This window comes from Gracilinanus agilis, chromosome 3, assembly GCF_016433145.1.
Source record: "Gracilinanus agilis isolate LMUSP501 chromosome 3, AgileGrace, whole genome shotgun sequence".
In the NCBI taxonomy this organism is placed as follows: Eukaryota; Metazoa; Chordata; class Mammalia; order Didelphimorphia; family Didelphidae; genus Gracilinanus; species Gracilinanus agilis.
The window spans coordinates 346,021,751-346,034,423 of NC_058132.1; the positions used below are offsets into that span (position 1 = coordinate 346,021,751).

At 37.3% G+C, this 12,673-nt stretch overlaps 1 protein-coding gene across 1 annotated transcript in view; it reads left to right on the forward strand.

Annotated features, from left to right (window-relative positions):
• The window catches only part of CD80 (CD80 molecule), a 75,836-nt gene extending 71,225 nt beyond the window's left edge, over positions 1-4,611 (forward strand). Inside the window, exons 7-8 of the mRNA XM_044669172.1 lie at positions 1,705-1,806; positions 4,466-4,611. Coding sequence (XP_044525107.1) covers positions 1,705-1,806; positions 4,466-4,611 — 248 coding nt within the window. The remainder of the gene's footprint in view (positions 1-1,704; positions 1,807-4,465) is intronic.
• The last annotated feature ends 8,062 nt before the right edge of the window (positions 4,612-12,673 follow it).

Genomic DNA, 12,673 nt, shown 5'->3' on the forward strand with positions numbered 1-12,673 from the left:
AAGAAAGAAAGAAAGAAAGAAAGAAAGAAAGAAAGAAAGAAAGAAAGAAAGAAAGAAAGAAAGAAAGAAAGAAAGAAAGAAAGAAAGAGAAAGGAAGGAAGGAAGGAAGGAAGGAAGGAAGGAAGGAAGGAAGGAAGGAAGGAAGGAAGGAAGGAAGGAAGATAGTATGTTTCATTCTGCATTCGACTCCAATTCTTTCTCGAGGGGCAGATGGCATTTTTTTCATCATGAGTGTATAGCATTGTCTTGGACTAGATTGCTGAGAATAACTAGGTTATCACAGTTGTTTACCAAAAAATATTGCTGTCATTATGTATGATGTTCTTCTGGTTCTGTTCACTTTGTTTCTCCAGTAGTAGCTTTCTCATGAGTCTTCCTGTTTTTCCCATCTGTCTCAAATTCATCCACGTAGTTCCCAAACTGATTTTCTTAAAGTACAATTCTGACCATACTGTTGTACTCCCTATTGTTACTTACTTACTTAATGTATGATCTTGGGCAAATCACCTGGGCTTATAGTTTCCTCATGTGGAAACTCAGGGGTTTAGGGGCAGCTAGATAGCACAGTGGATAGAGCACCAAATGATATGGAGTTGAGAAGACCTGGGTTCAAATCTGATCCCAGAAACTTCCTGGCTGTGTGACCTTGGGTAAGTCGCATAACCCCAACTTGCCTAGGGCTTACTACTCTTCTGCCTTAGAATTGATATCAATTCTAAGACAAAAGGGAAGGTTTATAAATAAATAAATAAAATCAGGGGCGTGTACTAGATAATTGCTGCCATCCCTTTCACCTCTGAATTTATGATCCATTGACCTGTAGGACCAAATATAAACTCTCCTGATGAGCATTTAAAGGCCTTCCCAGCCTGGCTATAATCTACCTTTTCAGCCTTGTTACTGTAGTAACTTGTTTTATGTGAACTCAATGCCCATGAATTCAGGAAAAAGTGATAGGAAAAAAGATTGGCAATGAGAAAAAGTAAAGGCAGAAAAACATGTAAAATAAAATTCTTTGGAGGCAGCCAGTGACTCAGTGGATTGAGAGGTATATTTGGCTTTGCCTAAGTGGGGATCAGTTCTCAGTTCTTTCTCACATAACCTGCTCCTGAAATTTTGCCCATATGGGCAGCAGTTACTTCCCCTTCAAATAATTCATTTTGGCCTCATCTAAGATAAATCCATTCTTGTGTTTGTTGATTATAGTAAACTGAATTAGGACACTAAGTGGAGGTAATGGGCTGGACTTGCAATAAGAAAGGCTTGAGTTCAAATCCTACCTACTAGCTACCTTGTGACAGAGGATCTTTTTTGGGCTCAGTTTCTTTATCTATGAAATGGAGATAATAGCATTATCCAATTCAGAGGGTGGTTGTGAGACTCAAATGAGATAATACATGTAAAGTACTTAGTAAACCTGACCGTGCTAAATATGCTATTATTAACTATTATTATTATAGTGAATAGCTATTATATTAACTATTATTATTGCTGTTAACTATTGAATTTGAGATCTCTTATTTTTAGATCAAAATGATATTTAACTAAAAAGTTATGTAATGAAAATTCCAATTGTTCAACACTGGATAGTATTTTAGGCAAAGTGGAGAGCAGCCTTTCCTATCACCTATGAGAGAATAAAGTGATAGGGGGATGCTGTTGTGCTTTGTGGCTCACATTTATTATTCCTTGCCCTCCCCACAGCAAAAGGACAAGACTCTTGGAGCCAAGCATCCATCATTGCCCCAACTCTGACAAGCATCATCATTTTCTTAATAGCCATGCTGCTTCTAGTATACAAATGTTGTAAGTACTATCTGATTCACAATACCACGAACTTGTTCTTACTGTGGAAACTGTAGCTTTCCCTTTTTGATGACCAAAAAGCTCTTTTGCTTTAAAAAAATTTTTTTATTTTAATCCTGAGACCTTGGGAGCTGCTGTTTGTTTTTTGTTTTGTTTGTTTTGCTTTATTTTTTTTTTTAGAAAACTTTTCTGATACTACTTAAAATTCCACCCCTAGATTTGGTCTGTGCAAATATTAGAGTGTAGAGTTTAGGAGAGCATATTTTTATTGAATGTAAATTAAGGGAAAGGTAGCATAGTAGAGTAGTGGGTAAATCATTTAACTTCCAGTTATAAATAAATGTGTTTTATACATTGATGAAATCACAGGCCTAAACCTTCACCTCCACTCTTGCAAATGCTAAAGGATGAGAAAAAGGCTAATGAAAATGTTTATCATTTTCATCCCTAGATAAAGGATTAGTGATAATGAAGAAAAAAGCGAGAAATTTATGATTTTTTTTTATTTTGCAAATTAAAATGTAGATTTTGTGTAACCCAGGCTTCCTTTCACTATGACTCCTTGAAAGGAAGACCAAGATTCAAGGTACTCTTTGGGTCTACATATATCCAAACAACCTCCCTCCCAAAGACATAGTCATTCAAAATGAAGGCATTTGGTTGAGCAGACTAACAAGGAAATAACCAGAGAAATACTTCCCCACCTCCCCAACCCTCACACATACTATTCCACAGAGTCATGGCACTAGTAGAAAAGGGAAGACTTCAAGTCTGGACAACTCTCCTTCCCAGAGTTGTGTCCCATCTGGAACATCACTACTTGGAAACAGACATGGATTTCTTTCCTAAAAAACCTCTGTTGTCATTTGCTAGATTTCTTCCTGATCTGTCATTTCCTGCACTGGTCTTCTGTTCCTCCTGGGATTTCCTGTGGTGCTACTTCTCTGCTGAACTTCTCCTGACACCTGCTGCTTCCCTGCTTAATCGAAGCTGCTAGGAGGCTTTTTCTCCATTGACAATGTTTAATGGCTTTTTGGGGAGCGAGTCTCTAGGCTAGGCACTACTTCTCTTGTGAATTAAAATCTCTCGGCTCTTATCTATCTTTTTCTCTAGCCCACTTAACATCTAGTGAGAACTCTCCTAGGCCTGTTTGATTTTGGTGCACTAATATGAATAAATTTAGCTCCCATTATGCTGGGGACCTTGCAGAGTACAATGGAGCTTTTTTCTTTTTAATTTTATTTATTTTTAAATATTTTTCCATGTTTACATGATTCACTTTCTCTCCCTCCCCTCTGCCCTCCCATTCACAGAGCTGACAAGCAATTCTACTGGGTTAGACATGTGATATCACTTGATACCTATTTCTATATTATTCATTTTTGTAATAGAGTAATCTTTTAAAAATCAAAACCCCAAATATACCTCCATAAACAAGTGATAAATCATATGTTTTCCGTCTGTGTTTCTACTCCCACAGTTCTTTCTCTCAATGTGGACAGCATCCTTTCTCATAAGTCTCTCAGGATTGTCCTGGATCATTGCATTGCTATTAGTAGCAAAGACAGTTACATTTGATCGTACCACAATGTTTCAGTTTCTGTGTACAATGTTCTCCTGGTTCTGCTCATTTTGCTCCACATCAGTTCATAGAGGTCTTTCCAGTTCGTATAGAAATCAAAGTTTATCATTCCTTAAAGCATAATAGTATTCCATCACCATCATATAACATAATTTGTTCAACCATTCCCCAATCAAGAGACACCCCACAATGGAGCTTTTCTTTACAACAGCAGAAGATGAAATTAGAAATAAAGACCCATGTCCCTTGTTCTTGTTGTGAAATCCTTTATATTCTGTTCTCTTTTACATTTAGAGAACTGATCCAGACCATGAACTAACAGTTAGGCTCTTTTCCACCCCTATTTCTTCAAGGCCTTCCAAGTAGGAAATAGATGCATTTCTTGGACAATGTCTAGTTATCAGAGATAATTATGAAGACTTCTAGGGATAGTAATGAAGTGCTATCAATCAAAGAAAATTTGAAAATAGAGTTATTTGCTATTTTTTAACCATAAAAACAAATATTCAGTATCCAAATCCCCAAAGAGGAGACCATGAAGATCTTCTGGAAATAGCACTAGGCTGAGAGTCAGAAGACTTGGTGTTCTTGTATTTGTGTAATTTGTGGCAAGTTGCTTCTCCTGTTTGATACTTACTCTTTGAGTGTGTGAAATGAGAAGGTTGAACTAGGCAATCTCTAAAGTCTCTTTCAGCTATGGTATTCTATTGTTTTTGTGAGGGAAGTTCATTGAAGAATATCTACTGGGAAGAATCCACCTTACAGATAAAATAAGGAGAGACTGGATGGCTTCACAGGCCTTTCCCCATTCTAACGTTTGAAGGAAGGAAACGTGGTATGGGAGGGAAGATGGTTGAATTTAATAAGTGTAGTCAAATTCCATTTCTTCTACTTGTCACCCTTGTGTCATTTCCCCTCAGTGTTCTTGTCTGTAAAATGAGAAGATCAGAATAGAATCTTGTCACTAGATAAACTTTAAAGATAAACTCTCTTTAACTCTAAATCTATGCACTCAGGAAGGCAAAAGAATACATGGCCAAAAATATAACTGAAAAACATGTGTAATTTTTCTTTTAGTTTGTAAACATTCAGGAGGTGGCCTCTATTCTGTCCCACAAGAGCTCACTGCAGTAACCACAACAGAAGAGGGAAATGACATGCAGTCTCCAGTAGCCCATGTTAATTCAGCTACAACATCATCTGGCAGGGCAGCCAGTGTGTGAAGGTAATCTAAGAACCTCTCCTATGTCCCTACCCATCACTAAGAGACATCTAAGGCATCAGACTCAAGATCATACATTGCCTTTCATTTGCTTTCAGGACGAACTTTAAACTTTTCTTGTTTGATGGCCCATTATCATCTGACACAGCTCCCTGTCAGTCTCTCCTATCTCCCAGCACCCTCAAAGAACATAACTTCCTCATATCTACTCTATTTTTTCATCTACAATTGGCCCCTCCTGAGAAGTCTTTCTCCTTCCTCTTTGGTAATCTGTGTCCTTTCCTTCCTTTAAAACCTTATTCCAAACTTCCTTATTTGACAAACTGATTCTAACTATTCCTTTTCTTCTTTTTAAAAAATATTTTAACACTTTTTAAAAACCAATATCATTTCTACATTACTCCTCCCTCTCCACCAGAAAACCCTCATAACAAATATGTACAGTCAAATAAATCAGACATTGTTCATGTCTGAAAATGAATGCTTTATTCTGTTATCTGTGGCTTTCCTCCCTGACTAAAAGCAGAAAGCATGCTTTATCATGAGGTCCTCTGAAGTCACAATGATTGGACATTGCATTGATTAGACTTGTGAAGTCTTTTAATGTATGTTGTTTGTTGTTGTTGAGTCATTTCAGACTCAATTCAGAACTACTCTTCAGGACCCCATTTAGAGATTTCTTGGCAAAGATACTGGAGTGGTTTGTCATTTTCTTCTCCAGCACATTTTACAGATGAGGAAACTAAGGCAAACAGGATTAAGTGATTTTCCCAAGGTCACACAACTAGTAAGTGTCTGAGGCTGGATTTGAAGTCATGAAGATAACCCCTCCCAATTTCAAGCCCAGTGCTCTATCCACTGCACCACCTAGCTGCCTTTAATTTAGTTTACTTTATATTATTGTGATCATTATATAAATTGTTCTCCAGCTTCTTCTTTTTTCACTCTTCCCAAGTTTCTTTGACATCTTCATATTTGTCATTTTTAATAGGGTAATAATATTCTGTTACATTATTACTTAATGTAAAACTGTCTAATCATAAGTAAAATTGGTATCTATAATTTGAGTTAATAATTCATTTACTAAATCAATTCTCAATTGATATCCCATTAAAAATTAAGGATAGGGGTTTGAACTTGTGATTTCATTGATACAGAGAACTCCTGTAGGGAGAAATTCTCTTTATCATGTAGGTCAGCATCTTATCTCATAGTCTCAAAGAGCTACCTAAAACACTGAGAAGTTAAATGATTTCCCCAGAGTCACATAGTCAGTAGGGAGTACTGCAGGCAGGACTCCAACCAAGTTTTCCTCACTCTGAGATTTATTAAAACTGGTGCTATGTATATTTTTGAGTAGCACCATTAGCATCTCACGCTCACATTTGGGGCTTTCAGAATAGCTATTCTAGGTTCAAGGTTCTCTGTAGGGCCATATCCACTCAAAATGATAGCTCGTGAATCTCCATGGATATGACTATGTTTTCTATAGTAACCCAGAAGATGTAGGGTTTTTTTGGGGTGAGCATTAAATGAAATATCATAGTAGGAATATTTCCTTCCTTCCTTTCTTTCATGGCAAATTATCATCTGGTTATGCTGCTCTCAGTAGGTTTTTGTTTCTATTGAGCACATTGTTCTGCTTGGATTTCCCTCTTCCAGGAATGATGATATGTCTGCTGGGCATGCTCCTCATTGGCATGAGGTTTCTGCTTTACTAAGATGAGGTAGATTATAGGGGCAATATAAATTGGCTAGAATCTATCCTAACAAGGGTAGGAAGGCTCTTTAGTCATATCCATCAAACACAGAGATAGCAAATGCCAGGATGAGGGCTCTCAAGATAAGATTAAGCCTATCCTTTTTCAACTCCTAGGTCTGAACCAAAGATCAGAGCTTTCAGTTGTAGGTAATAACTTCACTTATAGTTAGAGGATCTTAAATACTCCCTACTTCTGGCCTAGCCACAAAGGTGTTTGAGCTAGGAAACAGTGACATAAGGAGGTAAGATCAGGGGTCTCTACTCAACCCACATTGCTGTCTTTAGTATTCATATTTGTCAAAAGCGAATCTAAGTGTTTGGATACTATATTTTTGCTCAGAAAAAAGCCTCACTGTTCCTACATTTATGTGTGTGATACTTTTCATTATGTTTTTTATCTCCTTGGTTTATATAGTAGTGGTATTTCTGGGTTAAAGTATAGGTACAATTTAGTGATTTGGGGGTGGTGGTGGTGGTAATAACTCCAAATTGTTTCCAAAAATGATTGAACCCATTTTCCAGTTCAACCAACAGTACATTAGTATACCTATCTTTCTATAGATCCTCTAATGTGAATAATTTTCATCTTTGGTAATCTGAAGGGCATATGGTGATACTTCAAGGTTGCTTTAATGTAGATCTCTTTGATTATTAATGATTTGGAGCGTTATGTCATAAAATGTTTCTAGTTTTAAAAACTAGCTATTTGTGTCTTTTCACCATTCATCTATTGAGGAAAGACTCTTCTTTCAATTCCTTTACATATAGGATATCAGATACTTTTATCTGAAATATTTGCTGCAAAATTTTCCCCTATTAATTGCTTCTCTCATAACTCTAGCTGCATTGATTTTGTTCATAAAAACAACTTTTCAATATGATAATATAAAAAGTGTCCATTTTATCTTCTATGATTGCCTCTATCCTTGATCGAATTACAAATTCTCACTCTGGCCATTGTTATGTGAACTAGCTCTTTTCATTCCCTTATAATTTTTTTAAAATATGGAGTTTATCATGATATATTATGGAGGATATTGGTCTAACCCTAATTACCATCAACTGCTTTCCAGTGTTCTCAGCAGTTTATGTCAAATAGTCCTTACATAAGTATGTGACAGCTTCGGATTTATGTAATAATAGCTTACTATATTCTGTTGCTTCTGGTTTTTGCTTACTCAATTGTGTTATTAATTTTTCTATTTTTTAAACCAATATTGACTTATTTTGATGATGCTTTATAGTAGGGGATCTAGTATTACTATGTCCCTTCTTTCCTATTTTTTTCATTTCTACTGAAATAGTGAAATTGTGTTCCATCAGATGATGTTTGTTATTATTTTATCTTCTTCTTTTAAGCAACATTTTGGTGATTTGGTTAGCATTGTCCCTAAACCCACAGTTTAATTAAGGTATTAATATTTTTATCATATTGATGTGACTCAACCATGGGCAATAAATATCTAATTACATATGTCCTTTTATTTCTAGTGTTTTGTGGTTGTATTCAAAGGTGGGTGTCTTTGTAGGTTGACTTCCAGATATTTTATGTATTTTGTAGCTATTTGAGTACTATTTTTCAATCTATTTCTTATTAATTTTATTAATGATGCACATAAAAGCTGATGATTTTTGTGAGTTTATTTTATATTCTGCTACTTTTACAGGATTTTAAATCTAGAGCTGGAAGGAACCTGAATAGCTATTCAGTCCAATCCCTTCATTTTCCAGATGAGGAATCTGAAACCCAGGGAGTTTAAATAATTTGCCCAAAGTCACATAAGGAGGAAACATTGGACAAAGAGTATGAATTCTGTTCCTTTGACTCTGGGTCCAGGGCTCTTTCCACTCTCCTCCCCTGCTTCTCCTTATTGAAGTTACCAATTATTTTGACTATTCTTTCCATTGGTTTTCTGGGATTCTTTAAGTAAACCATCATACAAATTGCAATTGAACACCTACTCTAAGCCAGACACGATGCTAGGTATTAAGGATACAAAGACAAAAAATGAAATAATCTATACTCTCAAGGCACTTACACTGTATGGAGGAGACAAAACAGGATTACTATTCCTGTTACATGTGGACATTTTATTTGCTGACAAGGAGTTATAGGAAATGACGATTGATGAGAAAAGCAGCATCAAGCAGTTATAAGGATGGGAGAAAAAAATAATCTCTTAGAAAAATGTACTGAGAGGACCTGTTTTGAAAGTTCAGAGTCAAGAGCAATGATTATTATAAGACTGCCTGCAACAGAGGGTTGCCCATCGACTCATTTACATTGGACTGCTTTCAAGGTTTAGAAGAATATAGCTGAAAAATCTAAACATCAAAAACTGGGAGATTATGGAAAAATTGTATACCATCTACTAGTGATACCTGATAGAAGTGTGGATACTATGTTTTTCAACTATGATAATCGGTAGGTCTCTCCTGATTCAAAGTACTGGAAGCCTGACAGGAAGCCTGAGAGGAGAAGCAGAGAACTAAAGAAAACCTGAAACCTAAAGAGAGAGTATGATGACAGAGACAAAAGCAAAGTAAAGATGGACAACCCTCTCCTTCCCCCTTAAAAAAAAAAAAGCATAGTAGGGGAGGATTTAAAGATAAGGGAGTCAGTTTGGGGATACAGCAGCTGGGAATGCTGACTAAAAATAGACAGGATGTCTAATGAATTCAGGAAGCTTTTTGGAATAGAGCTCTATAACAGAAAGAAGCTGATGGAAGAAGGAAAGCAAAATCTTACTGCTATGTGAAGACCTAGCTGGGCTTGTATGCTGTGCTCTTTAGCAACATCTAGTGTTTGAGAGCTGACTTAAGCTAAAAGGCAAGCCAAAACCTGGAGGAAAGCTCTGAGGTTGCTGAGAGCTCATTGGAGAAAACTGAATACTGCAGGCATTGAAAGTACGCAGAATCTGGGCATCTCCACGCTATAAAGGGGTGAAACAGCTCTCACTAAAACGCGAGAGGAAGAAGCCCCTTCCCAACCCCCACACCGCACACCTCCCACAACGCCAAGGCCAACGCACAATAGTGAAACCAGGACTGGGGCAACCAGTAAATCACTAGCAGCCCCAGGGCTTGTACCTGTGTGCTGCAAGATGAGGGACCCCAAGTGGCTGGGGGGCCACAGGGACTTTCCTGAGCATCTGCCCGGGTGAAGGCATCGCCCCAGGCACAAATAAAGATCTCCAGCCCACAGACTTTCCCTAGCTTCTGCATGGGTGAAGACAGTGCCCTAAGTGAGAATAAAGATCTCTAACGCAGAGACTATCCCTAGCATCTCTGCGGGTGAAGGCAGTGCCCTAGGCTTGAATAAAGATCTCCAGCCCAGGCTTGGACCCTGAGTGAGGACCCGGAGCAGACTAGAGCGTGGCTGTGGAAGCAGCCCCTGAGACTGCTGAAGGAGCCTCGGGCAGAGGGGCACACCGGGGTCTACCAGGAGGCCTGACCCTGAGAACAAGGAGACCAGAGACCCTGGGAGCTTAGAAAGCACAGTCAGACCCTGAGTGTGAAGACAAAGCTGAAAAGGGGCGGGGCTAACGATGGCAAGCAGAGAACTCCAGAAGAAGAAAAAGATTATCAAGAAAAACTCTGGAACACTCGACAACTTTTACACAGAGAAAATCCAGACAACAGAGGAGGACAAACAAGTAATCATATCCAAACATTACCAAAAAAAATGAAAGCTGGTCACAAGCTATTGAAGAGTTTAAAAATGAGATGTTGAAGAAGATGGAAGAGATCTGGCAAGAAAATAACAGCTTAAAAGGCAGAATTTTGCAATTGGAAAGTGAGGCTCAGAAATGAAATGAACTGATAAGCAAATTGAACACCAGAAATGACCAGATTGAAAAGGAAAACCAAAAGATTATAGCTGAAAACCAAAAGATTATAGCCGAAAACCAGTCCTTAAAGGCTAGAATTGAAAAATTAGAACACAATGATCTCTCAAGACAACAAGAACAAATAAAACAAAGTCAAAAGACTGATAAAATAGAAGGAAACATGAAATATCTTAATGAGAAAGTGACAGACCAAGAAAACCGGTCGAGAAGAGACAATTTGAGAATCATTGGTCTTTCAGAAAAGGCAGAAATTAATAGAAACTTGGACTCCATACTTAAAGAAATTATTCAGCAAAATTGCCCTGAAGTTCTACAACAAGAGGGCAATATAGACATTGAAAGGATCCATAGATCACCCTCTACACTGGACACAGAAAAGTCAACACTAAGGAATATAATAGCAAAATTCAAGAGCTTTCAAGTAAAAGAAAAAAATCTTACAAGAAACCAGAAAGAGACAATTCAAATATCAAGGAGCACCAAACAGGATCACACAGGATCTGGCAGCCTCCACACTAAAAGACCACAAGGCTTGGAACACGATATTCAGAAAGGCAAGAGAGATGGGCCTTCAGCCACGGATCAACTACCCACCGAAACTGACTATGTACTTCCAGTGGAAAGTATGGGCATTCAACAAAATTGAAGATTTCCAAGTTTTTTCAGAAAAGAGACCAGGACTAAATGGAAAGTTTGATACCCAACCACAAAAATCAAGAGAAACATGAAAAGGTAAATAAGAAACAGAGGGAAAAGAAAGAAAACTTATAATATTTTAAATTTGACTCTTTAAGGGCTTAAATAAGATCTAATTATCTGTATTACTATGTGGAGAAATGCCATGTATAATTCTCTGTAGTGAACTCTATTCACTATTATAATATTCACTACTATAATATTCACTATTATAGCAACCAGAAGAATAATTCATAGGGAGAGGATAGGATACTAAATGGTCTAAGATGACATGGAGGGTAGGAAAGAGGGGGGGAATAGTAGGGGACACCAAGAAAAATCTGAGTAAATGAGAAAAATGGGATATTCTATTACACACAAAGAGGGCATGGGAAGGGGAGGAGATAAATACTATTATAAGAAGGAGAGGAAAAGAGCATTAAGAGGGAATAATCAAACCTCACTCTCAGTGTAATCAACCTGGAGAGGGAAGAGTAGCTTTATTATCCATTCAGATAAAAAACTCTATCTAACCCTACTGAGAAAGTCAGAAGGGACAAACCAAAGGGAGCAGAGGATTGGGGAGGTCAAAAAAGAGAGGGGAGAAGAAGCGGGAGGGAATTCATTAGGCCTTTAAAAAACAAAAAGAGGGGAATAACAAGGGAGGGGGCAGAAAGGGAAGTCAATCAAGGGAGGGGATAAGGGATATCGGCTCAAAGCAAACCACTGGTTTAAAAGAAAATAGTGTAAGAAGAAGGGGTGGGTGTAGGGGAGGATACAAAAATGTCAGTGAATGCACAACTAATAATTTTAACTCTGAATGTGAATGGGATGAACTCGCTCATAAAATGGAAGCAAATAGCAGAGTGGATCAGAAACCAAAATCCTACCATATGTTGTCTACAAGAAACACATATGAGGCGGGTAGACACACACAAGTTTAAGGTTAAGGGCTTGAGCAAAATCTTTTGGGCGTCAAATGAGAAAAAGAAGGCAGAAGTGGCTATTATGATCTCTGACAAAGCCAAAGTAAAAATAGATATGATTAAAAAAGACAGGGAAGGTCATTACATGCTGATTAAAGGCAGTATAAACAATGAGGAAATAACACTGCTCAATATATATGCACCAAGTGGTATAGCATCCAAATTCATAAAGGAGAAAATGGCAGAGCTCAAGAAGGAAATAGATAGTAAAACCATAATAGTGGGAGATCTAAATATTCCTCTTTCAGATCTAGATAAATCAAACCAAAAAATAAATAAGAAAGAGGTAAGAGAGGTGAATGAAGTCCTAGAAATATTAGATTTAATTGATATGTGGAGAAAAATAAATAGGGACAAAAAGGAATACACCTTCTTTTCAGTTGTACATGGTACATTCACAAAGATTGACCATGTAATAGGATATAGAATCATTGCAAACAAATGCAAAAGAGCAGATATAATAAATGTAACCTTCTCAGATCATAATGCAATAAAAATAATAATTAGTAAGGGCACCTGGACAGGCAAATCAAAAACCAATTGGAAATTAAACAATATGATTCTCCAAAACCAGCTAGTCAACGAAGAAATCATAGACACAATCAACAATTTCATTGAAGAGAATGACAATGATGAGACATCCTACCAAACTCTGTGTGATGCAGCCAAGGCAGTACTCAGGGGGAAATTTATATCCTTGAATGCATATATTAACAAATTAAGGAGGGCAGAGATTAATGAACTGGGTATGCAACTCAAAAAATTAGAAAGCGAACAAATTAAAAACCC